The sequence below is a fragment of the Oncorhynchus nerka genome, linkage group LG20, assembly GCF_034236695.1.
Source record: "Oncorhynchus nerka isolate Pitt River linkage group LG20, Oner_Uvic_2.0, whole genome shotgun sequence".
NCBI classification, from domain to species: Eukaryota; Metazoa; Chordata; class Actinopteri; order Salmoniformes; family Salmonidae; genus Oncorhynchus; species Oncorhynchus nerka.
The window spans coordinates 67005083-67030114 of NC_088415.1; the positions used below are offsets into that span (position 1 = coordinate 67005083).

Below are 25032 nucleotides of genomic sequence, written 5' to 3' on the forward strand. Positions count from 1 at the left end.
AGCTCACTATCGATGTGATGACTCATTATTACACTTTTGGTGAGGATTTGATGTTATCAAGCTCTTTGATTTGTTTATGCTGGCACAAGTGTGAATGTTTGCTGTGCTAATGTGTGCATTTACCTGCAACGCCCAGGATGTGTGCACTCCAAAGCAGTGGGCCATATTAAGACTAGCACATCCATATCCACCCTATTTTTAGGGTGGATATGGAGTTCCATCACTGACAAGGCCTACAGTATGTTAGCATTTTTGCGCTGTACCGTCAGTAGAAATATGGTATATTAGCATTTTTGCTAGGGTTATTGTGCTCAGGCGCAGTGGGTAGACTTGGCTAGCTAGATTTGTTTCTTTCTCTGTGTTATTGTTAGCGCATGTCTTGCCCCAGCTATGTAGGTCACTTTTCTTCTCTCCCAGCCTGTGATGCGATTTTGAATTCAACTATTTAACTAGTCTTCATTTTTATCATTTTAGCTAGGTCATTGGATAAATTTAGTTTCCTATATTGCCAATGTATTATTTTAACATAATGAATTGTAAATGTTGACGACCATACTCTTATTCATTTGGCTAATCACAATAGTATACCGTGTGTTAGGGAGATCACAGTATTTTGTATATCTACAGCACATAGAAATCATATCAAGCCTGAACATAGGCCTCAGCTTGTTGCTTCATACTGTATCATTCCAGAGCACATGTGATCCTGGGATGTTGAACAGTGTCTAAGCAGACGATACTTGATGATATCACTCTCTGGCTGCAGTGTGTTCCCCAGGCTTGCCCCCGTCTGCCTCGCTCACGACATACTCGTGTTGTCTCAGGACTCTGGCATCTTGCTGAGAGATGAGCTGGTAGAGCTGATGATGTCACCAAATAGCTAACTAGGAGTGCCCCAGCCCTGTGTACTAGTAGGAATCACAAGTTTGTGTGTGTAGAATTATCCAGATTTGACTACATGTTGTTGCCAAATGCCTAACACCTCCTTATTATTGAACACTTGGGTTGTATTTCACAAAGGGTTAAGTTTAGTCAACTTTTACACTCATTAAGAAATAACTTCAAAATAATTGTGATTTATATGATTGACTTTAACTCGTCTATACTCCTGTTTATAAAGATGGAATGAGTTAAGTCAGTTACTTTGAATCACTGCGTCCTCTACGTGACCATATTTGTTCATCTATTCAGAATTCCAAACCTCCAGATGAAGGTCATGTGATCTTCTCACCGGGAAATCTAGTCTTGTGACCTTTTTATCAGGAGGTGACTTCATCACGGTCTTGCTCTGTTTGTGCTAAAGGAGCAGGGTTGTGTCTTGATCACTGTGAAGTAGTGACATTTAAATGAAATGTACTATTGACTATCTGATCAGTCCATTCATTCCAGTCTGACGTATTGTAGTCTTTATGCTTCTCAACACTTATTGGACTGTATCGATTATTCTGTGTAGTTACAACTTAGACACTAGAGCCTGCACTCACTTCAACTTAATTACATACACAGTCCTACTCCTAGCTCTAATGTACAGTTAAGAATCTGCTGTACATCCACATTGCTGTACATTTAGCATTGCACTGAGAAGATGCACAGGAAAACACTTATCTACTCTAAAAAGTAGCTGGATGACAGTGTATATCCCCTGCTTGGCATGCTCTATCCTGGTCTGTTTCCCCTCTGGTGATGGGATAGTAAAGCTGGTTTATTCAGGCAGGATTTGGGCTCTGTTCCCCTTCCTGCTGCAGTATGTATGGCTGGATTCTGCTGCTCAGACAGATTGACTGTCGGTAATTAGTGTGTGTGTGCCCGTCCGTCTGTATCCACAAGCTTTAATCTCCCAGTACAGAGGGAGAGAAGAGACTGATGTGCAGACAGACATGGAGGGGGGTGGGTTTGAGTGAGTGAACGTGTCTGTGGTCATGCTGAGACTGAGTTCATGTCGGTGACCATATGTGAATGTAGGACGCTCCCATGGTGCAGAATGTACGAGTCTGGGATCCTTATACTGTAGCTTCCATGTCATTTTATATTTTTCATTAATTGATTGTCTGGCTCTTAGCAAGCAGTTGCTTATCAACAGATAGTATGTTGGTGTGACCATCTGTAGAGCATTTACAGACGGATTATCCAGACTATTCCCCATTCCCCCAACGATGTAACCGGATGAGTTAAAGCTGAACGATGGAGGCAAGGATGGAGGACCCCGACTTAGCTAGTTGACTATACTAGGATGAGTTAGGGTTGCACTAGGATCAGTTGAAGCAGAATGAAGGGGCCACGGAGGACACAGGTTTAACCATCTGACTAAACTAGGATCTGTTTGTGCTGAATGATGGAGGCACAAAGGAATAAAGGCTGAATAAAGGCTTAATGGAACATGGACCAGTTAGTGATGTATAGCTCTGGCCCACTAGACATTAATGAGCGCTGAGATCAGCCCTATTTCTCAGAGACGGATAAGGATGTCTAGGCAGGATAAATTGTGTTTTTTTCTCAGCCAGAAGAGAGGAGGAAATCTGTGACTGGCTGAGAGATTCACTGGGAGGGCTACCACGGAACCCCCTCCGTCCTTCTCTTCACGTCTCCCCCCCTCCCTTCCTCCCCTCTCTCTGCTCTAGATGAGTTATGGTGGAGACTCGGTGCTTCCTCTGAGCAGGGTAAAGTTCACTTTTGTGCTGGGTGTACATTCCCACCGGCTCCTCTGCAAACTTTCGTCCCTTTATTCTTATCTCTCACCCCTAGACCCCTTCCTCTCCCCTGGGGCTATATCCCTCCCTATCAGAAGTGAAATGGATGGATGGGGACTTTCTATCCCATAGCTTGATACTGTAGTAGGCCCATATTGCTGACTCAATTTTATTCAATGTACAGAGACATGACTCAAACTTTCATGATGTATCCAAAGGATGGACGGGCACCCTTTGGATACGTAACATTTGCCCAGTACCGTCCAATGTTCCATACGCACAAAAAGCTTATTTCTCTCAAATGTTGTGCACAAAGTTGTTTACATCCCTGTTACTGAGCATTTCTCCTTTGCTAAGGTAAGCCATCCACCTGACAGGTGTAATATATCAAGCAGCTGATTAAGCGGCAGTCATTTACTCAGGTGCACCTTGTGCTGGGGACAATAAAAGGCCACTCTAAAATGTGCAGTTTTGTCACACAACACAATGCCACAGATGTCTGGAGGGAGTGTGCAATTGGCATGCTGACTGCAGGAATGTCCACCAGAGCTGTTGCTAGAGAATTACATTTTCAATTCTCTAGCTTAAGCCTTCTCCAATGTCGTTTTAGAGAATTTGCCTGTTTGTCCAACCGGTCTCGCAACCATAAATCACATGTATGGCATTGTGCGGTTTGCTGATGTGGACAGAGTGATAATGCACAGCCCCATGTCGCATAAATCTCTACACAATTTCTGGAAGCCCGAAAATATTCCAGTTCTCCCATGGCCTGCCTTCTCACCAAACATGTCACCCATTAAGTGTGTTTGTGATGCTCTGGATCGACGTGTACGACGGCGTGTTCCAGTTCCCACCAATATTCAGCAACTTCGCACAGCCATTGAAGAGTGGGCAGCGTAGCCTAGTGGTTAGAGCGTTGGACTAGTAACCGAAAGGTTGCAAGATCGAATCCCCGAGCTGACAAGGTACAAATCTGTCGTTCTGCCCCTGAACAAGGCAGTTAACCCAGTCTGACCTAACCGCCTAGGCCGCCATTGAAAATAAGAGTTTGTTCTTAACTGGCTTGTAAAATAAATTAAAAGAACAGGATTGGGACAATATTCCACAGGCCACAATCAACAGCCTGATCAACTCTATCTCCTATGCAAAGGAGATGTGTCATGCTGCATGAGACTGGTTTTCTGATCCACGCCCCTACTTTTTTTTAAAGTATATCCGTATTCCCAGTCATGTGAAATCTGTAGATTCGGGCCTAGTGAATTTATTTAAATCTGATTTCCTTATGAACAGTAACTCAGTAAAACCTTTGAAATTGTTGCATTTACATTGTTAAGTATACAGTTGAAGTCGGAAGTTTACATACTTAGGTTAGTCATTAAAACACAATTTTCTACCACTCCACATATTTCTTGTTAACAAACTAGTTTTGGCAAGTCAGTTACTTTATGCATGACACAATTCATTTTCCCAGTTGTTTACAGACAGATTGATTTCACTTAATTCACTATCACAATTCAGAGTCAGAAGTTTGCATACACTAAGTTGACTGTGCCTTTAACCTGCTTGGGATAGGGGGCAGCATTGTCACGTTCGGATGAAAAGCATGCCCAGAGTAAACTTCCTGCTACTCAGGTCCAGAATCTAATATATGCATATTAGTAGTATTGGATGGAAAACACTCTGAAGTTTCTACAACTGTTTGAATGATGTCTGTAAGTATAACAGAACTCATATGGCAGGCAAAAACCTGAGACAAATCCAACCAGGAAGTGGGAAATCTGAGGTTTGTAGTTTTTCAACTCATTGCCTATTGAATATACAGTGTCTATGGGGTCATATTACACTTCCTAAGGCTTCCACTAAATGTCAACAGTCTTTAGAACCTTGTTTGAGGCTTCTACTGTGAATTGGGGGAGAATGAGAGTTGATTCAACCAGGTGTCTGGCAGTGCCATGCTCTGATCATGCACGCACACGAGAGGTAGCTGCGTTCCATTGCAATTCTAAAGACAAAAGTTGGTTCTAAAGACGAAGGTTCTAAAATTCTCCGGTTGGAACATTATTTAAGATTTATGATAAAAACATCCTAAAAATTGATTCTGGTTTGACATGTTTCTACGACCTGTAATATAACTTTTTGAACTTTTCATCTGAAGTTTTGCCTGGACTTGCCCACGTCTTGTGAGTTTGGATTTGTTTACCAAACGCGCTAACAAAATTTGTTATTTTGACATAAATGATGGACTTTAGCAAACAAAACAAATATTTATTGTGGAACTGGGATTCCTGGGAGTGCATTCTGATGAAGATCATCAAAGGTAAGTGAATATTTATAAAGCTATTTCTGACTTTTACTGACTCCACAACATGGCGGGTATCTGCATGGCTTGTTTTTGTGTCTGATTTATTGCATGGTTTGCTTTTTCCTAAAATCTTTTTTGAAATCTGACACAGCAGTTGCATTAAGGAGACTTATATCTATAATTCTGTGCTTAATACTTGTATCTTTTTATCAAAGTTTATTATGAGTATTTCTGTAAATTGATGTGGCTCTCTGAAAATTCGCCGGATGTTTGAGGCACAACATTACTGACCATAAAGCGCCAATGTAAACTGAGATTGTTGGATATAAATATGAACTTTATCGAACGAAACATACATGTATTGTATAACATGATGTCCTATGAGTGCCATCTGATGATCATTAAAGGTTAGTGATTAATTTGATCTCTTTCTGCCTTTTGTGACTGGAAAATGGCTGTGTGTTTGTGATTAGGCTCTGACCTAACATAATCATATGGTGTGCTTTCCCTGTGAAGCCTTTTTGAAATCGGACACGATGGGTAGATTAACAAGAAGTTAAGCTTTAATTTGGTGTATTGCATATGAAAGTTACATATTTCCCAAAAATATTTTTGAATTTCGCGCCCTGCCTTTTCAGAGGAATGTTGTCGAGGCGGAACCCCTAGCCGTAAGAAGTTTTAAACAGCTTGGAAAATTCCAGAAAATTATGTCATGGCTTTAAAAGCTTCTGATTAGGCTAATTGACATCATTTGAGTCAATTGGAGGTGTATCTGTGGATGGATTCCAAGGCCTACCTTCAAATTCAGTTGCTCTTTGCTTGACATCATGGGAAAATCAAAAGATATCAGCCAATCACCTCAGAAAAAAACATTGTAGACCTCCACAAGTCTGGTTCATCCTTGCGAGCAATTTCCAAATGCCTGAAGGTACCACATTCATCTGTACAAACAATAGTACGCAAGTATAAACACCATGGGACCACGCAGCCGTCATACTGCTCAGGAAGGAGACGTATTCTGTCTCCTAGAAATGAACGTACTTTGTTGCGAAAAGTGCAAATCAATCCGAGAACAGCAGCAAAGGACCTTGTGAAGATGCTGGAGGAAACGGGTACAAAAGTATCTATATCCACAGTAAAACGAGTCCTATAATGACTCAATCTGAAAGGCCGCTCAGTAAGGAAGAAGCCACTGCTCCAATACCGCCATTAAAAAAGCCAGACTACGGTTTGCAACTGCACATAGGGACAAAGATTGTACTGTTTGGAGAAATGTCCTCTGGTCTGATGAAACCAAAATGGAACTGTTTGGCCATAATGACCATCGTTATGTTTGGAGGAAAAAGGGGGAGGCTTGCAAGCCGAAGAACACCATCCCAACCGTGAAGCACGGGGGTGGCCGCATCATGTTGTGGTGGTACTTTGCTGCAGGAGGGACTGGTGCACTTCACCAAATAGATGGCATCATGAGGAGGAGAAAATATGTGGATATATTGAAGCAACATCTCAAGACATCAGTCAGGAAGTTTAAGCTTGGTCGCAAATGGGTCTTCCAAATGGACAATGACCCCAAGCATACTTCCAAAGTTGTGGCAAAATGGCTTAAGGACAACAAAGTCAAGATATTGGAGTGGCCATCACAAAGCCCTGACCCCATCCTGTAGAATTTCTTTTGTGGGCAGAACTGACAAAACATTCGAGCAAGGAGGCCTACAAACCTGACTCAGTTACACCAGCTCTGTCAGGAGGAATGGGCCAAAATTCACCCAACTTATTGTGGGGAGCTTGTGGAAGGCTACCAAAAATGTTTGACCCAAGTGAAACAATTTTAAAGACAATGCTACCAAATACTAATTGACTATGTAAACTTCTGACCCACTGGGAATGTGATGAAAGAAATAAAAGCTGAAATAAATCATTCTCTATACTATTATTCTGACATTTCACATTCTTAAATAAAGTCGTGATCCTAACTGACATAAGACAGGGATTTTTTTACTAGGATTAAATGTCAGGAATTGTGAAACTGAGTTTAAATATATTTGGCTAAGGTGAAAGTGAACTTCCGACTTCAACTGAATGTCCGTGTGTACTGTATTTAGAAGGAGCGGGCCCTGGGAACACAAATGTGTTAGACACACAAACCCAGTAGCCGGGGTCAGTGAGGCAAGGGGGGAGGGCATGAGGAGATCATGTGATTGCTGGGGAAAAGACAGTGGTCAGATATTGTAGTGTTCTCAGAACAATGGGCCTTCTTTGGCTCACTGGACGTTCAGTTCTTGAAGTTGCATGCTCGATTAGGATCCCACACTGTGTTACTCAACTGCTTGTATTGGTAAAGGCAGCAGAATAAGAAGATTATCCCTTTTGCTGATAAGGCTACCCCTAGTCAACCTTCGATGATATCACCCTGACGTTCAATGACCACCTTGTTGTCACCAAAGCCCTTTATTAGTGCATTTGGTCACTCCTGTCACCCTGGCTTTCTGTGAGTGTTTAGCTTGACGTCAGCTGAGCACTTGTTTGTGTCAGCAGGCAGGGAAGGGCCCGAGCTGATGGTTGGCGGGTTCGGATCTGGAGCAGGGAATTGTGGGACTGCTGATTTAGGAGGGGTGGGGAAGATTAGAGGCAGCTGCAGGAAGGTGCTCAGGTGGCCCCCACCTTCACCCCTCAACCCCCATTCTGCCCCTTCGGGAGTTTGTGTGTGTCTGCATGAGTGTCTTACATGTTATCATACGTAGTCATTCTGTACAGAATGTTCTGTTAGTGCGTCCGTATGTGTGATCCTCACAACCATAACACCAAACCAATGCTATTCCCATTGACCCATGACTTTACTCCCAAAACTCCCACTGAGCTACATGACGAGGTTATTCAAAAACCCAACATTCCCTCTCCCCCCTCTCTTCACTCCTCCAGTCATAGCTTGGTCGTTCCAGCTGTGCTACTGTTAGTGTCAGGTTGAAGTTACACCAAACCCAACCCCCCCCTTCCTCTTTCCCCTCTTCCCCCTCTTAGCTTGGTGGTTCCAGCTGTGTTACTGTTCCACGAACACAGAGCATTATTCATACGAGCTAGGAGGGGGGCAGATCCTAATTGAAATTCCAGGCTTTTCTTTGGTAGTGGAGCGGAGCTACAGCCTGCAGTCTCTTTATTATCCCGGGCCTGTCACCTTGAAAGACCCATCTGGAGCTGGGCCGCGTGCTCCGGCTGCAGAATGCGGCAGCCAGAAAATAAAACACAAGTCAAAAAAGACAGGAGGAGATGTAAAGGAAGAAATGAATGGAGGACAAAAGGCTGAGTGAGAGACGGGGGAAGAAAGAGGCAAAGCAACTGTTACAATACCAGACACCTTGCCCTCTTTTTATAATGTGTGCTGCTGCAGCGTCGAGCTAGCCAGCTAAGGGGCCGAGTTGTGTGTTTCTGCCGGCTAGCGGCTAGCGAGGTGGTGGCATGCATGCTAATGACTGTATGAATGAACCAGGATATTTCTTATCGTAGCTGGGGAGAAATAAGTACAAGTTGGCCATCGTTAGTTCACCGCAATGGGCTCGGTTCAGGGCAGTGACTCTTCAGTGCTCTTAAGACAAAATAAGCAAATATTTGACGTCATATATTCTCTGCATGATAATTGCCGATTTATGCCGTGGCGTCAGTCATACAATGTCCCTGATCTTACCTCTGTATTGCATCAGTTCCAGACAAGGTAATCAGTATCAGGATACCTCCTCTCCTTCCCAGGAATGGAGCTGTGTGGTGGAACTAGTGCCACCACTCTCCCCTCTGTCCACTCTCTGTCAGGTTGTGAAAATGTGGGGGTGACATTGTTGACCCTTGTTTTGACATGTAGGCTAACCTCTCTCCTCTTTCTCTCTTCGTCCTTTCTCTCCCCCCCCCCGCGGTGGAGCTCTGTCTGGAACTGTGACTGTGCCTATGTCTGTATTGTAATATTACTCAAGTCTTCTCTTCCTATTTTCCAGGGATTGAGCTGTGCCTACCAGCCTGGCGTTTCTCCATGACCATGGTTGCCAGCTTCGTGGTGCTGGTCGGGCAGCTCCTTATGCCAGGGATGGCATACCTCTGTCGAGACTGGCAGGTCCTGCAGGCCGTCATCATCTGCCCGCTGATCCTCATGGTCTCTTATATCTGGTGAGGACAACACCTACTTTACTCCCCATCTCAGGCAAAGCACAAAACAGTTTTGGGACAGGCTATACCCCCACCACCTGCTTTAATTTAGCATCTTAGTATTGATATATTTAGCTGTTTATTATACGGGTGATCCCATTGAGATTGATACTACTGATTTAATTTACTTGGTTACTTGCTATAGCCTACCACTCCCAATCATCATACACTACAGTTCATGATTTGGGTTATATTGTAGGCTAATGTGGGTTCTATTTATCCAATGCTTATATTATGTACCTTACCGGTCAAAAGTTTTAGGACACCTACTCATTCAAGGGTTTTTCTTTATTTGTACTATTTTCTACATTGTAGAACTATGAAATAACTATTAAGTAACACATATGAAATAATGTAGTACCCAAAAAAGTGTCAAAATAGCCACCCTTTGCCTTCATGACAGCTTTGCTCACTCTTGTCATTCTCTCAACCAGCTTCACCTGGAATGCTTTTCCAACAGTCTTGAAGGAGTTCCCACATATGCTGAGCATTTGTTGGCTGCTTTTCCTTCCCTCTGCAGTCCAACTCATCCCAAACAATCTCAATTGGGTTGAGGTCGGGGGGATTGTGGAGGCCAGGTCATGTGATGCAGCACTCATCACTCTCCTTCTTGGTCAAATAGCCCTTATACAGCCTGGAGGTGTGTTGGGTCATTGTCCTGTTGAAAAACAAATGATAGTCCCACTAAGCCCAAACCAGTTGGGATGGTGTATCGCTGCAGAATGCTGTGGTAGCCATGCTGGATAAGTGTGCCTTGAATTAGACATTTCCACCGGTCTGTCCATTTCTCAATTTTCTTGGCCCAAGCAAGTCTCTTTTTATTATTGGTGTCCTTTAGTAGTGATTTCTTTGCAGCAATTCGATCATGAAGGCCTGATTCACACACTCCTCTGAACAGTTGATGTTTAGATGTGTCTCAAAGCATTTATTTGGGCTGCAATTTGAGGCTGGTAACTCCTAATGAACTTATCCTTTATAGCGGAGGTAACTCTGGTTCTTCCTTTCCTGTGGCGGTCCTCATGAGAGAAAGTTTCATCATAGTGCTTGATGGTTTTTGCGACTGCACTTGAAGAAATGTTTCAAAGTTCTCAATGTTCCGTATTGACTGATCATGTCTTAAAGTAATGGACTGTCGTTTCTCTTTGCTTATTTGAGCTGTTCTTTCCATAATATGGACTTGTATACCCTCCTACCTTGTCACTACACAACTGATTGGCTCAAACTCATTAAGAAGGAAAGAAATTCCACCAATGAACTTTTTAACAAGGTACACCTGTTAATTGAAACGCATTCCAGGTGACTACCTCATGAAGCTGGTTGAGAGAATGCCAAGTGTGTGCAAAGCTGTCATCAAGGCAAAGGGTAGCTATTTGAAGAATCTCAAATATAAAATATATTTTGATTTCTTTAACACTTTTTGTTGGTTACTACTTGATTCCATACGTGTTGTTTCATAATTTTGTTTTACAATGTGGAAAATAGTTAAAATAAAGAAAAACCCTTGAATGAGTAGGTGTTCTAAAACTTTTGACCGGTAGTGTATGTATGAAATAGAAGTGGGAATAGCGAGGCATGGGAGAACATGTAATTGGACATTCTGTCTTATCTATGTAGAATCAGAGGGAAGCTTCTTGGACCCAAGGGAATTTTCCAGCGTTGCTTCCCCACTGTAGTAACAGCCATAATAGCGTATGATAATTAATAGCTTAACATCCATTCAAATGACCTCTACTGTTCATGTTACTACAGCTGGTGTCTCTAAGGCGTGGGCAATAAATACTCCTTCATTAACCACCATTTACCTTGTATTCACACTGTATACCTGATGAGCGGCAGGTAGCATAGTGGTTACGAGCGAGAGTACAGTATTGCAGTTATTAATGAGTTTCAATCAGCTAGAAAGAAAGCATGAATGCACACACACTCTCTCACTCACAAACACACACACACACACTTTCCAGTACCCGGGGATTCCCGCAGAGCCTGAGGAAGGAGGATAATATATTGAGGTTCCTTTCAGCCTCTCATTAAATCCCAATGGGGAAAAAAGGGACTAATTTAATTGATTCAACGGTTCATATTTTCTTGAGCAGATTGTTCTCTTGTTTCCATGTAGGATCTTCCCCGAGTCTCTGCGGTGGCTGCTGGCCACTCAACAGTATGGCCGCTCCAAGTGGATCATGGGACACATTGCCAAGAAGAACCAGGTTAACACCGAGTTGGACACTGATCACATCCTCACAGGTATAGTACACAGAGGAGAGGAAGAGGTCATCCCTTTAACTGCTCTAGTCACAGGTACACATCTCAGTTTTAAAACTGGTGATATTAATGCTGTGTAACTACTCAGCTCAAGACATCAGTCTTCGGGCTTGAATATCTTTCTCTGTGTATTTGCTGTGCTTTTGGTTATTTGAAAGTGGATGAGTTTGTCTTCTTCTGAAGGGAAAGGACTTTACATCTACTATTTCCCTAGCAGGATTCGCTGGCTTGTCTCTGAGACAGAAGTGCTTGGTCAGGCTGAATGGATCTGACTGGGGAAATCCCCTTCCTTCCTCTATGCCTGGTTCCCATAGTAACAGTCCTCTCTCCTGGGGCCGAGGGAAATTGGCAGGGTAGTAAACCTACACCATGGCCTTCCGGATGGGACCCTCCGGACCCTTAATTAACTTTATTAGGGCCTTTCGAGGGTGGAGAGGCATTGCTCACAGACAACAGATGGGGCCAGGTCAATCACTTTGGAAAGTGACTAGACCATAGGCAGTGCCATACTGTAGGCAATGCAATATTCCTGCAGTGGACTAGAGAGAACTATGGTATTGACAGGTTATGGTATAGATGCCCCTTTGAATGTAACTGTTTTTCTGGGTGATTTGTGTGTGTGCGCTCATTAATAGTCAAAAGTTTGGACACACCTACCCATTCAAGGTTTTCTTTATTTTTACTATTTTCTACATTGTAGAATAATAGTGAATACATAGCTACATACCACTGCTGGCTTGCTTCTGAAGCTAAGCAGGGTTGGTCCTGGTCAGTTCCTGGATGGGAGACCAGATGCTGCTGGAAGTGTTGGAGGGCCAGTAGGAGGCACTCTTTCCGCTGGTCTAAAAATAAATATCCCAATGCCCCAGGGCAGTGATTGGGGACACTGCCCTGTGTAGGGTGCTGTCTTTCGGATGGGACGTTAAATGGGTGTCCTGACTTTCTGAGGTCATTAAAGATCCCATGGCACTTATTGTAAGAGTAGGGGTGTTAACCCCAGTGTCCTGGCTAAATTCCCAATCTGGCCCTCAAACCATCACGGTCACGTAATAATCCCCAGTTTACAATTGGCTCATTCATCCCCCTCTCCCCTGTAACTATATTCCCCAGGTCATTGCTGCAAATGAGAACATGTTCTCAGTCAACTTACCTGGTAAAACAACGGATAAAAAAAGAGACAACTGATAGACAATATAACTCACAGGGCTGAGCTTGTTTTATGCATGTTTTTTATCATGCAACTAATAAAACATTTACTCACATCTGTCATCACGACTATGTTGATAAATTCATTCCAATTAATAATTTGGGATTGAAAACATATAGCCAGCCTAGCCAGCCCGGGTTTGAATATAAACCAAATTTGTTCCCATTCACATTTTCTCCTGACACACAAATGGACTATAAATACATAACGTTACCAATTTTGTTTACCCTGACCAGATGGACAGGGCACATAGTCTGTATGCAGCTGCTATTATTTGTAGCCTACAGTTGATCAGACTGAAATATAGTCTCTCTTTCATCAAATACAGCATGTCAGATCTCTTTTTAGGTAGCCTAGGCTGCTGCAACATTTATGAAATGAGTTTTTTTCTCGTGTCTGTCCGGAGTGATTGCGTTCTCACCTATGCTAAATAAATACAGAAAGAAAGTGGAAAGCCTACTTAAGCACGTGCGGGGGGGGGAAATGTGCTGCCTCAGCCTCTCTCTTTAATCTCACTTTTAATGGATGATGCGACGGAAGCTATCAAGTCTTTATTGATTTCGACATCCCAGAAAAGACAGTCGAAAGTTCCATATTTTCATCAAATCAAATTGTATTTGTCACATACACATGGTTAGCAGATGTTAATGCGAGTGTAGCGAAATGCTTGTGCTTCTAGTTCCGACAATGCAGTGATAACCAACAAGTAATCTAACTAACAATTCCAAAACTACTGTCTTATACACAGTGTAAGGGGATAAAGAATATGTACATAAGGATATATGAATGAGTGATGGTACAGAGCAGCATACAGTAGATGGTATCGAGTACAGTATATACATATGAGATGAGTATGTAGACAAAGTAAACAAAGTGGCATAGTTAAAGTGGCTAGTGATACATGTATTACATAAGGATGCAGTCGATGATGTAGAGTACAGTATATACGTATGATATGAGATGAATAATGTAGGGTAAGTAACATTATATAAGGTAGCATTGTTTAAAGTGGCTAGTGATATATTTACATCATTTCCCATCAATTCCCATTATTAAAGTGGCTGGAGTTGGGTCAGTGTCAATGACAGTGTGTTGGCAGCAGCCACTCAATGTTAGTGGTGGCTGTTTAACAGTCTGATGGCCTTGAGATAGAAGCTGTTTTTCAGTCTCTCGGTCCCAGCTTTGATGCACCTGTACTGACCTCGCCTTCTGGATGATAGCAGGGTGAACAGGCAGTGGCTCGGGTGGTTGTTGTCCTTGATGATCTTTATGGCCTTCCTGTGACATCGGGTGGTTTAGGTGTCCTGGAGGGCAGGTAGTTTGCCCCCGGTGATGCGTTGTGCAGACCTCACTACCCTCTGGAGAGCCTTACGGTTGTGGGCGGAGCAGTTGCCGTACCAGGCGGTGATACAGCCCGACAGGATGCTCTCGATTGTGCATCTGTAGAAGTTTGTGAGTGCTTTTGGTGACAAGCCGCATTTCTTCAGCCTCCTGAGGTTGAAGAGGCGCTGCTGCGCCTTCTTCACGATGCTGTCTGTATGGGTGGACCAATTCAGTTTGTCTGTGATGTGTACGCCGAGGAACTTAAAACTTACTACCCTCTCCACTACTGTTCCATCGATGTGGATAGGGGGGTGTTCCCTCTGCTGTTTCCTGAAGTCCACAATCATCTCCTTAGTTTTGTTGACGTTGAGTGTGAGGTTATTTTCCTGACAACACACTCCGAGGGCCCTCACCTCCTCCCTGTAGGCCGTCTTGTCGTTGTTGGTAATCAAGCCTACCACTGTTGTGTCGTCCGCAAACTTGATGATTGAGTTGGAGGCGTGCGTGGCCACGCAGTCGTGGGTGAACAGGGAGTACAGGAGAGGGCTCAGAACGCACCCTTGTGGGGCCCCCGTGTTGAGGATCAGCGGGGAGGAGATGTTGTTGCCTACCCTCACCACCTGGGGCGGCCCGTCAGGAAGTCCAGTACCCAGTTGCACAGGGGCGGGGTCGAGACCCAGGGTCTCGAGCTTGATGACGAGCTTGGAGGGTACTATGGTGTTGAATGCCGAGCTGTAGTCGATGAACAGCATTCTCACATAGGTATTCCTCTTGTCCAGGTGGGTTAGGGCAGTGTGCAGTGTGGTTGAGATTGCATCGTCTGTGGACCTATTTGGGCGGTAAGCAAATTGGAGTGGGTCTAGGGTGTCAGGTAGGGTGGAGGTGATATGGTCCTTGACTAGTCTCTCAAAGCACTTCATGATGACGGAAGTGAGTGCTACGGGGCGGTAGTCGTTTAGCTCAGTTACCTTAGCTTTCTTGGGAACAGGAACAATGGTGGCCCTCTTGAAGCATGTGGGAACAGCAGACTGGTATAGGGATTGATTGAATATGTCCGTAAACACACCGGCCAGCTGGTCTGCGCATGCTCTGAGGGCGCGGCTGGGGATGCCGTCTGGGCCTGCAGCCTTGCGAGGGTTAACACGTTTAAATGTCTTACTCACCTCGGCTGCAGTGAAGGAGAGACCGCATGTTTTCGTTGCAGGCCGTGTCAGTGGCACTGTATTGTCCTCAAAGCGGGCAAAAAAGTTATTTAGTCTGCCTGGGAGCAAGACATCCTGGTCCGTGACTGGGCTGGGTTTCTTCTTGTAGTCCGTGATTGACTGTAGACCCTGCCACATGCCTCTTGTGTCTGAGCCGTTGAATTGAGATTCTACTTTGTCTCTGTACTGACGCTTAGCTTGTTTAATAGCCTTGCGGAGGGAATAGCTGCACTGTTTGTATTCGGTCATGTTGCCAGACACCTTGCCCTGATTAAAAGCAGTGGTTCGCGCTTTCAGTTTCACGCGAATGCTGCCATCAATCCACGGTTTCTGGTTAGGGAATGTTTTTATCGTTGCTATGGGAACGACATCTTCAACGCACGTTCTAATGAACTCGCACACCGAATCAGCGTATTCGTCAATATTTTTATCTGACGCAATACGAAACATGTCCCAGTCCACGTGATGGAAACAGTCTTGGAGTGTGGAGAGGGTGGGACAGACCTCAGCGTGGGAGCCTCTTGTTTAAGTTTCTGCCTGTAGGCAGGGATCAACAAAATGGAGTCGTGGTCAGCTTTTCCGAAAGGGGGGCGGGGCAGGGCCTTATATGCGTCGCGGAAGTTAGAGTAACAATGATGGTTTTACCACCCCTGGTTGCGCAATCGATATGCTGATAAAATTTAGGGAGTCTTGTTTTCAGATTAGCTTTGTTAAAATCCCCAGCTACAATGAATGCAGCCTCCGGATAAATGGTTTCCAGTTTGCAAAGAGTTAAATAAAGTTCGTTCAGAGCCATCGATGTGTCTGCTTGGGGGGGGATATATACGGCTGTGATTATAATCGAAGAGAATTCTCTTGGAAGATAATGCGGTCTACATTTGATTGTGAGGAATTCTAAATCAGGTGAACAGAAGGATTTGAGTTCCTGTTTCCTTCATCACACCATGTCTCGTTAGTCATGAGGCATACGCCCCCGCCACTCTTCTTACCAGAAAGATGTTTGTTTCTGTCGGCGCGATGCGTGGAGAAACCCGTTGGCTGCACCGCATCGGATAGCGTCTTCCCAGTAAGCCATGTTTCCGTGAAGCAGAGAACGTTGCAGTCTCTGATGTCCCTCTGGAATGCTACCCTTGCTCGGATTTCATCAACCTTGTTGTCAAGAGACTGGACATTGGCAAGAAGAATGCTGGGGAGTGGTGCGCGATGTGCCCTTGTCCGGAGTCTGACCAGAAGACCGCTATGTTTCCCTCTTTTTCGGAGTCGTTTTCTTGGGTCGCTGCATGCGATCCATTCCGTTGTCCTGTTTGTAAGGCAGAACACAGGATCCGCGTCGCGGAAAACATATTCTTGGTCGTACTGATGGTGAGTTGACGCTGATCTTATATTCAGTAGTTCTTCTCGACTGTATGTAATGAAACCTAAGATGACCTGGGGTACTAATGTAAGAAATAACACGTAAAAAAACAAAAAACTGCATAGTTTCCTAGGAACGCGAAGCGAGGCGGCCATCTCTGTCGGCGCCGCAAGTAAAGCATCGTACCGTGCAATTACCGCTGCAAGCTCCTTGTAGTTGCCGTTGTTAGCAGAACTTTCCGGCTCGCCGTGTCCTCTAAAAGGCCATTCTTACATGCCAAAAATGCAGTGGTGTCGAGAAGCATTTAAGAATATCCATGTTTCTTATTCCTTTCTCGTGGCGTTGCACAGCTTGAATACGCAGACCTTGGTCCACATGATCAGGCGGTTTTATGAAAGGCTCCTTCTTAACCAGCTATGGTTGATTTAACCTGCAGGTGGTTGAAGAATGCCTTGCGTGGCTAAACGAGGAGTTTTGTAGCTAAAGTCTATGTTCATTAAAAGTAGTTAATGACACCCCGGTTTGTCATTATACAAGGAACAAATATAACATGGTGTCAGATTGGTAGTCGCTATGACGAGACCGAGAAAAGGAGTTACTCTGCAAATTTCTGCGACGAAAAATGGAACATTCTACCACAAGTCAAGTGACGTGAGTAGTCGAAGATGCTAGCTTGTAAGAGCGAGGGCAACGAGCCGCAGCAGCGAGAGTGACAGCAGCGAGAGCAAGGCTGCATTGGAATCTGTTGACGAGCAAGTTGATGAGCAACATACTGAAATAAGAGAAATTGACAATGTTCCTGTTCTCCGTCATGGATAGCCTTAGTCCTCCTACTCCTATGCAGTTAACAGCCAATTTAGCTGACAATTGGAAACGTTTCAAGCAGAGATTCAATATCTACCTAGCAGCCAGTGGAGCAGGGGGAGATGATGACAAATTGTAAGCTTCCATTTTTCTGCATGTTATTGGAGAGGATGCATTGGACATTTTACAATGGCTTTCAGCAAGACGAGGCAAATTTTACATTGACTGTGCTAATGGCTAAATTTAAGGAGTACTTTGTACCAAGCCAGAACATCACGTTTGAGAGGGAAGTTTTTCTCTGATGATCAGAAACAGGGAGTCAGTTTTGACCAGTATTTGGCTGAGCTGAACACACTGAGCAAAACGTGTGAATTTGAACATCTGAAAGACTCACTAGTGAAAGACAGGATAGTCTGTGGCATACTTGATAATGGACTCTATGAGAGAGTGCTGTGAGCAAGATTTAACTTTGGATAAAGCAGTGAATATGTGTCGAGCAGCTGAAACCACCAGAGCACAAGCTAAAGAGCTGTGAAAGGATGAGACGTCAGTGTAGGGAATTTTTTTATTTATTTTTATTTCACCTTTATTTAACCAGGTAGGCTAGTTGAGAACAAGTTCTCATTTGCAACTGCGACCTGGCCAAGATAAAGCATAGCAGTGTGAACAGACAACACAGAGTTACACATGGAGTAAACAATTAACAAGTCAATAACACAGTAGAAAAAAAATGGGCAGTCTATATACAATGTGTGCAAAAGTCATGAGGAGGTAGGCGAATAATACAATTTTGCAGATTAACACTGGGGTGATAAATGATCAGATGGTCATGTACAGGTAGAGATATTGGTGTGCAAAAGAGCAGAAAAGTAAATAAATAAATTTAAAAAAAACAGTATGGGAATGAGGTAGGTGAAAATGGGTGGGCTATTTACCAATAGACTATGTACAGCTGCAGCGATCGGTTAGCTGCTCGGATAGCTGATGTTTGAAGTTGGTGAGGAGATAAAGTCTCCAACTTCAGCGATTTTTGCAGTTCGTTCCAGTCACAGGCAGCAGAGTACTGGAACCAAAGGCGGCCAAATGAGGTGTTGGCTTTAGGGATGATCAGTGAGATACACCTGCTGGAGCGTGTGCTACGGATGGGTGTTGCCATCGTGACCAGTGAACTGAGATAAGGCGGAGCTTTACCTAGCATGGACTTGTAGATGACCTGGAGCCAGTGGGTCTGGCGACGAATATGTAGCGAGGGCCAGCCGACTAGAGCATACAAGTCGCAGTGGTGGGTGGTATAAGGTGCTTTGGTGACAAAACGGATGGCACTATGATAGACTGCATCCAGTTTGCTGAGTAGAGTGTTGGAAGCCATTTTGTAGATGACATCGCCGAAATCGAGGATCGGTAGGATAGTCAGTTTTACTAGGGTAAGCTTGGCGGCGTGAGTGAAGGAGGCTTTGTTGCGGAATAGAAAGCCGACTCTTGATTTGATTTTCGATTGGAGATGTTTGATGTGAGTCTGGAAGGAGAGTTTGCAGTCTAGCCAGACACCTAGGTACTTATAGATGTCCACATATTCAAGGTCGGAACCATCCAGGGTGGTGATGCTAGTCGGGCATGCGGGTGCAGGCAGCGATCGGTTGAAAAGCATGCATTTGGTTTTACTCTCGTTTAAGAGCAGTTGGAGGCCACGGAAGGAGTGCTGTATGGCATTGAAGCTCGTTTGGAGGTTAGATAGCACAGTGTCCAATGACGGGCCGAAAGTATATAGAATGGTGTCGTCTGCGTAGAGGTGGATCAGGGAATCGCCCGCAGCAAGAGCAACATCATTGATATATACAGAGAAAAGAGTCGGCCCGAGAATTGAACCCTGTGGCACCCCCATAGAGACTGCCAGAGGACCGGACAGCATGCCCTCCGATTTGACACACTGAACTCTGTCTGCAAAGTAATTGGTGAACCAGGCAAGGCAGTCATCCGAGAAACCGAGGCTATTGAGTCTGCCGATCAGAATATGGTGATTGACAGAGTCGAAAGCCTTGGCGAGGTCGATGAAGACGGCTGCACAGTACTGTCTTTTATCGATGGCGGTTATGATCTCGTTTAGTACCTTGAGCGTGGCTGAGGTGCACCCGTGACCGGCTCGGAAACCAGATTGCACAGCGGAGAAGGTACGGTGGGATTCGAGATGGTCAGTGACCTGTTTGTTGACTTTGCTTTCGAAGACCTTAGATAGGCAGGGCAGGATGGATATAGGTCTATAGCAGTTTGGGTCCAGGGTGTCTCCCCTTTGAAGAGGGGGATGACTGCGGCAGCTTTCAATCCTTGGGGATCTCAGACGATATGAAAGAGAGGTTGAACAGGCTGGTAATAGGGGTTGCGACAATGGCGGCAGATAGTTTCAGAAATAGAGGGTCCAGATTGTCAAGCCCAGCTGATTTGTACGGGTCTAGGTTTTGCAGCTCTTTCAGAACATCTGCTATCTGGATTTGGGTAAAGGAGAACCTGGAGAGGCTTGGGCGAGGAGCTGCGGGGGGCGGAGCTGTTGGCCGAGGTTGGAGTAGCCAGGCGGAAGGCATGGCCAGCCGTTGAGAAGTGCTTATTGAAGCTTTCGATAATCGTGGATTTATCGGTGGAGACCGTGTTACCTAGCCTCAGTGCAGTGGGCAGCTGGGAGGAGGTGCTCTTGTTCTCCATGGACTTCACAGTGTCCCAGAACTTTTTGGAGTTGGAGCTACAGGATGCAAACTTCTGCCTGAAGAAGCTGGCCTTAGCTTTCCTGACTGACTGCGTGTATTGGTTCCTGACTTCCTGAACAGTTGCATATCACGGGGCTATTCGATGCTATTGCAGTCCGCCACAGGATGTTTTTGTGCTGGTCGAGGGCAGTCAGGTCTGGAGTGAACCAAGGGCTGTATCTGTTCTTGGTTCTGCATTTTTTGAACGGAGCATGCTTATCTAAAATGGTGAGGAAGTTACTTTTAAAGAATGACCAGGCATCCTCAACTGACGGGATGAGGTCAATGTCCTTCCAGGATACCCGGGCCAGGTCGATTAGAAAGGCCTGCTCACAGAAGTGTTTTAGGGAGCGTTTGACAGTGATGAGGGGTGGTCGTTTGACTGCGGCTCCGTGGCGGATACAGGCAATGAGGCAGTGATCGCTGAGATCCTGGTTGAAGACAGCGGAGGTGTATTTGGAGGGCCAGTTGGTCAGGATGACGTCTATGAGGGTGCCCTTGTTTACAGAGTTAGGGTTGTACCTGGTGGGTTCCTTGATGATTTGAGTGAGATTGAGGGCATCTAGCTTACATTGTAGGACTGCCGGGGTGTTAAGCATATCCCAGTTTAGGTCACCTAACAGAACAAACTCTGAAGCTAGATGGGGGCGATCAATTCACAAATGGTGTCCAGGGCACAGCTAGGAGCTGAGGGAGACTTATTTCTGGAGAGGGTAATTTTCAAAATTAGTAGTTCGAACTGTTTGGGTATGGACCTGGAAAGTATGACTACTTTGCAGGCTATCTCTGCAGTAGACTGCAACTCCGCCCCCTTTGGTAGTTCTATCTTGACGGAAGATGTTATAGTTGGGTATGGAAATCTCTGAATTTTTGGTGGCCTTCCTGAGCCAGGATTCAGACACGGCAAGGACATCAGGGTTAGCAGAGTGTGCTAAAGCAGTGAGTAAAACAAACTTAGGGAGGAGGCTTCTGATGTTGACATGCATAAAACCAAGGCTTTTTCGATCACAGAAGTCAACAAATGAGGGTACCTGGGGACATGCAGGGCCTGGGTTTACCTCCACATCACCCGCGGAACAGAGAAGGAGTAGTATGAGGGTGCGGCTAAAGGCTATCAAAACTGGTCGCCTAGAGCGTTGGGGGCAGAGGATAAGAGGAGCAGGTTTCTGGGCATGGTAGAATATATTCAGGGCATAATGCACAGACAGGGGTATGGTGGGGTGCGGGTACAGCGGAGGTAAGCCCAGGCACTGTGTGATGATGAGACAGGTTGTATCTCTGGACATGCTGGTTGTAATGGGTGAGGTCACCGCATGTGTGGGAGGTGGGACAAAGGAGGTAACAGGGGTATGCAGAGTGGGTCTAGGGGCTCCATTGTGAACTAAAACAATTATAACTAACCTGAACAACAGTATACAAGGCATATTGACATCTGAGAGAGACATACAGCGAGGCATACAGTAATCACAGATGTTGAATTTGGAAAGCTAGCTAAAAACAGTAGGCGAGGCTAATCCGCTAGCACAACAAACAGCAGGTAAAATGGCGTTGACTAGGTAACGGGGCCGACAGGTAAGACAAACAAGCAGAAAGGAGTACCGTGATTAATGGACAGTCCAGCGTGCGTCAGCTATGTAGCCAAGAGATCAGTGTCCAGGGGGCAGCGGTGGATGGGCAGGGGGGCTGGGCTGGCGAGTGTTATCCAGGTTTAAAAAAAAACTAACAATGACTAACTAGCTTGTAGCTAGTTAGCTGGTTAGCGTCTGGAGGTTCTTGAGTGTGTCATAAAAATAAGAGTAAAAGTAATAGCGATTCCGTATCACATTGGGTGAGGCAGGTTTCCGGAAGGTATAAACAAATTAAAAATCAAAAAGAGATAGAAAGTAAATGGGGTCAGAGAGTGATTGGGACGCGGTGATTCAGACGGTTAGCAGGCCTGTGCTAACAAGCTAACAGTTCGTAGGCCCGAGCTAGACAAGGTAGCAGTTAGCGGACCGGAGCTTGACAAGCTAGCCGTTAGCAGGCCGAATTAGCAAGCAGGGAGATAGCGAGGGCTAGAGAGTTAACCTTTGGGGGACGTCGCGATGGGGTGAGTCTGTTTATTCCTCTTCATGCGGTGAGCTGGAGTTACAGCGATTCAGAAAGCTTGCGGGCCTTGGCCAGCAGATGGATCTTTGGCGATGTCGCAGCGGAAAAGCCTGTTGAAACCCCCTCGGACGATTATGTCGGCGGACCAGTCGTGATGGATCGGCGGGGCTCCGTGTCGGCAGTAGAGGGTCAGTAGAGGGTCCAGGCCAATTGGCAAATTAGGTATTTTTGGACCTCTTCGGCTAGTCGGGAGATGGGCTTAGCTCGAGGCTAGCTCCAGGCTAACTGGTGCTTGCTCTGGGACAGAGATGTTAGCCAGGAGTAGCCACTCGGATTGCAGCTAGCTATTTACGATGATCCGGTATAAAGGTTCAGAGCTTGCGGTAGGAATCCGGAGATGTGGTAGAGAAAAAGCAGTCTGATATGCTTTGGGTAGATGTCGCGCTGGTGTCCTAGTTAGCGTTGAAGACCGCTAGCAGTGGCTAGCTAGTAGATAGTTAGCGGCTAGCTTCTGATGAGGGTTCCGATTCTAAAGTATAGAAAAAGCAGATCCGTACCACATTGGGTGATGCGGGTTGCAGGAGAGTATATTCAGCCTGTAGTTGGAAAGTGAGATTAAAATATGTACGAAATATATACAGAGGAAAAACTATATTTACACTATACAGGACGGGACAAGACAAAACACACGTCCGACTGCTACGCCATCTTGGATTTTTAGGGAATATATTTTTAGGGAATAAAAAGAGAGGAGCACCACACACAACGCCTTACAAAACAAAAACAAGCAAAATAGAGCAATCAAAACACTACTTGTGATTCATCCACAAGCCAAGAAATTGCCGCGCAAATGGCAAATCATGTAACAACTGGGAAAAATAGTTTCTCAAAATGCTGAAAAGTTGAGGCTACAAAGGGAAAAAGGTTCATACAGTCGAGGAGATTGAAGAATTCTTTGTTGATTCTGTGGAAGTATGCCATGCAGTAAAATGCTGAGTGGATTGTGCCGTTGACTGTGAATGAAACTATAATACCATTCAATCTTGATACTGCAGTACAGGTCAACCCGTTGTCGCTGGATGAACACAAAGTGAAGAGCAAAGTACACCGATGAAAATCAAGGTTACTGGGGAGACCGTACCAGTCAAAGGAAGCTGCAGAGTAACTTTACAGCACGAAGGAAAACCGCTCAAAGCACAGTTGCTGATCATGGAAAAGAGTGTACAGCTTATTCTAGGAATCAATGCATGTGAAAAGCTCGATTTGTTAACGTGTGTGTAGTGACATCACAAACTGAAAATGACCAAGAATCACTACTGGCTGAGGATGTGTTTTGAAGGTCTTGGATGTTTACCAGGATAAAACAAAGGTACTGATGACAAAATTACTCGAGTTGTGCATACATGCAGAGAAGTTCCATTTGCACTGAGGAAAAAGCTCAAGGAGGGAACTCTGCATAGAAAAGATGGACATCATCACAAAAATGGATGAACCTACAGACTGGGTAAGCTCACTGGTTATTGTGGTGAAAAATAATGGCGATCTCAGGATATGTCTAGACTCGAGAGATCTCAACAAAGAAATCAAGAGAGAGCGTTTCAAGTAGCCAACCAGAGAAGCGATAATGTCACAGTTTGCTGGAGCAAAGTAGTTCAGTAAGCTTGATGCCTCATCAGGATTCTGACAAATGAAGCTAGATGATGCAAGCTCAAGGCTATGCACATTCAACACACCTGAGGGCAGGTACAGATTTCTTCATCTACCATGTGGGGAAACCTCTGCCGCTGAGAGAATCCCATAAGACAATCCACATGATCTTTGAGCACATTCCAGGAGTTGAACATCATCATCATCATCATCATCATCATCATCATCATCGGCGGGCCCACAAAAGAACACGACACGAGTGAGACAAGTGCTGGACCTGACACGGAAAGCCAACCTAAAACTAAACATAGACAAATGTGAGTTTGGTGTGAAAACACTTACTTGCCTTCGTGGGAGACGTACTTTCACAGGATGGAGTCAAACCAGACAAAGGAAAACATTATCCATCAACAACATGGAGTGCCCAAAGAACAAGGACGACATGAGACACTTCATTGGCATGATCACCTACCTTGCAAAATTCTTACCTCAACTGTCAGCACAGTCTGCTCCACTCAGATGTCTCCTGGAACAGAAAAACGAATGGGAAGGGTCCCATGAACAGGAAAACTGCTTCAAAAACCTAAAGAAGACCATCACAGAAGAGCCATTGCTCAGGTTCTATGATCCAGAGAAAAGCACAAGGATTTCTGCAGACACGTCACAGTTTGGCCTGGGAGCAGTTCTTCTGCAACAGCATGACGACACATGGCAACCCGTCGCTTATGCGTCCAGAGCCTTGACAAGCGCAGAGACAAGGTATGCACAAATAGAGAAAGAATTACTGGCGAGCACATACGTGTGCGAAAGGTTTCACCAATGCCTACAGACAGGTCTTCGAAGTAGAAACTGACCACAAACCATTTGTGTCAATCATGTCTAAGCCACTGAATGATTGTACAATGAGAATCCAGAGAATGTTGATCAGACTGAAAAAGTATGATGTGAAGATGATCCATACCCCGGGTATGTTCGCAGCCGACACTCTTTCTCGAGCAGTTGACAAGAAAGAGCGCTTCGACACTGAGATTCAAGCCTACGTCGACATGATCGTAGCATCACTTCTTGTGTCTTCCGAGAGAATGGAGCAGATTAAAAGCGAGACTGCAGCTGACCAAACGATGATAGAGTTGAAAGAAACAACACTGACAGGTTGGCCCGTACAGAAAAACTGTTCAAGGAGAGTACAGGATTACTGGATGTCCAGAGCAGAGCTCACCGTTGTGGTTGACA

The 25032-nt window shown here is 44.9% G+C and overlaps 1 protein-coding gene across 1 annotated transcript in view; it reads left to right on the forward strand.

Annotated features, from left to right (window-relative positions):
* The window catches only part of LOC115102996 (solute carrier family 22 member 23-like), a 66430-nt gene that overhangs the window by 25770 nt on the left and 15628 nt on the right, over positions 1 to 25032 (forward strand). The window contains exons 4-5 of the mRNA XM_029623518.2: positions 8970 to 9138; positions 11294 to 11421. Coding sequence (XP_029479378.2) covers positions 8970 to 9138; positions 11294 to 11421 — 297 coding nt within the window. The remainder of the gene's footprint in view (positions 1 to 8969; positions 9139 to 11293; positions 11422 to 25032) is intronic.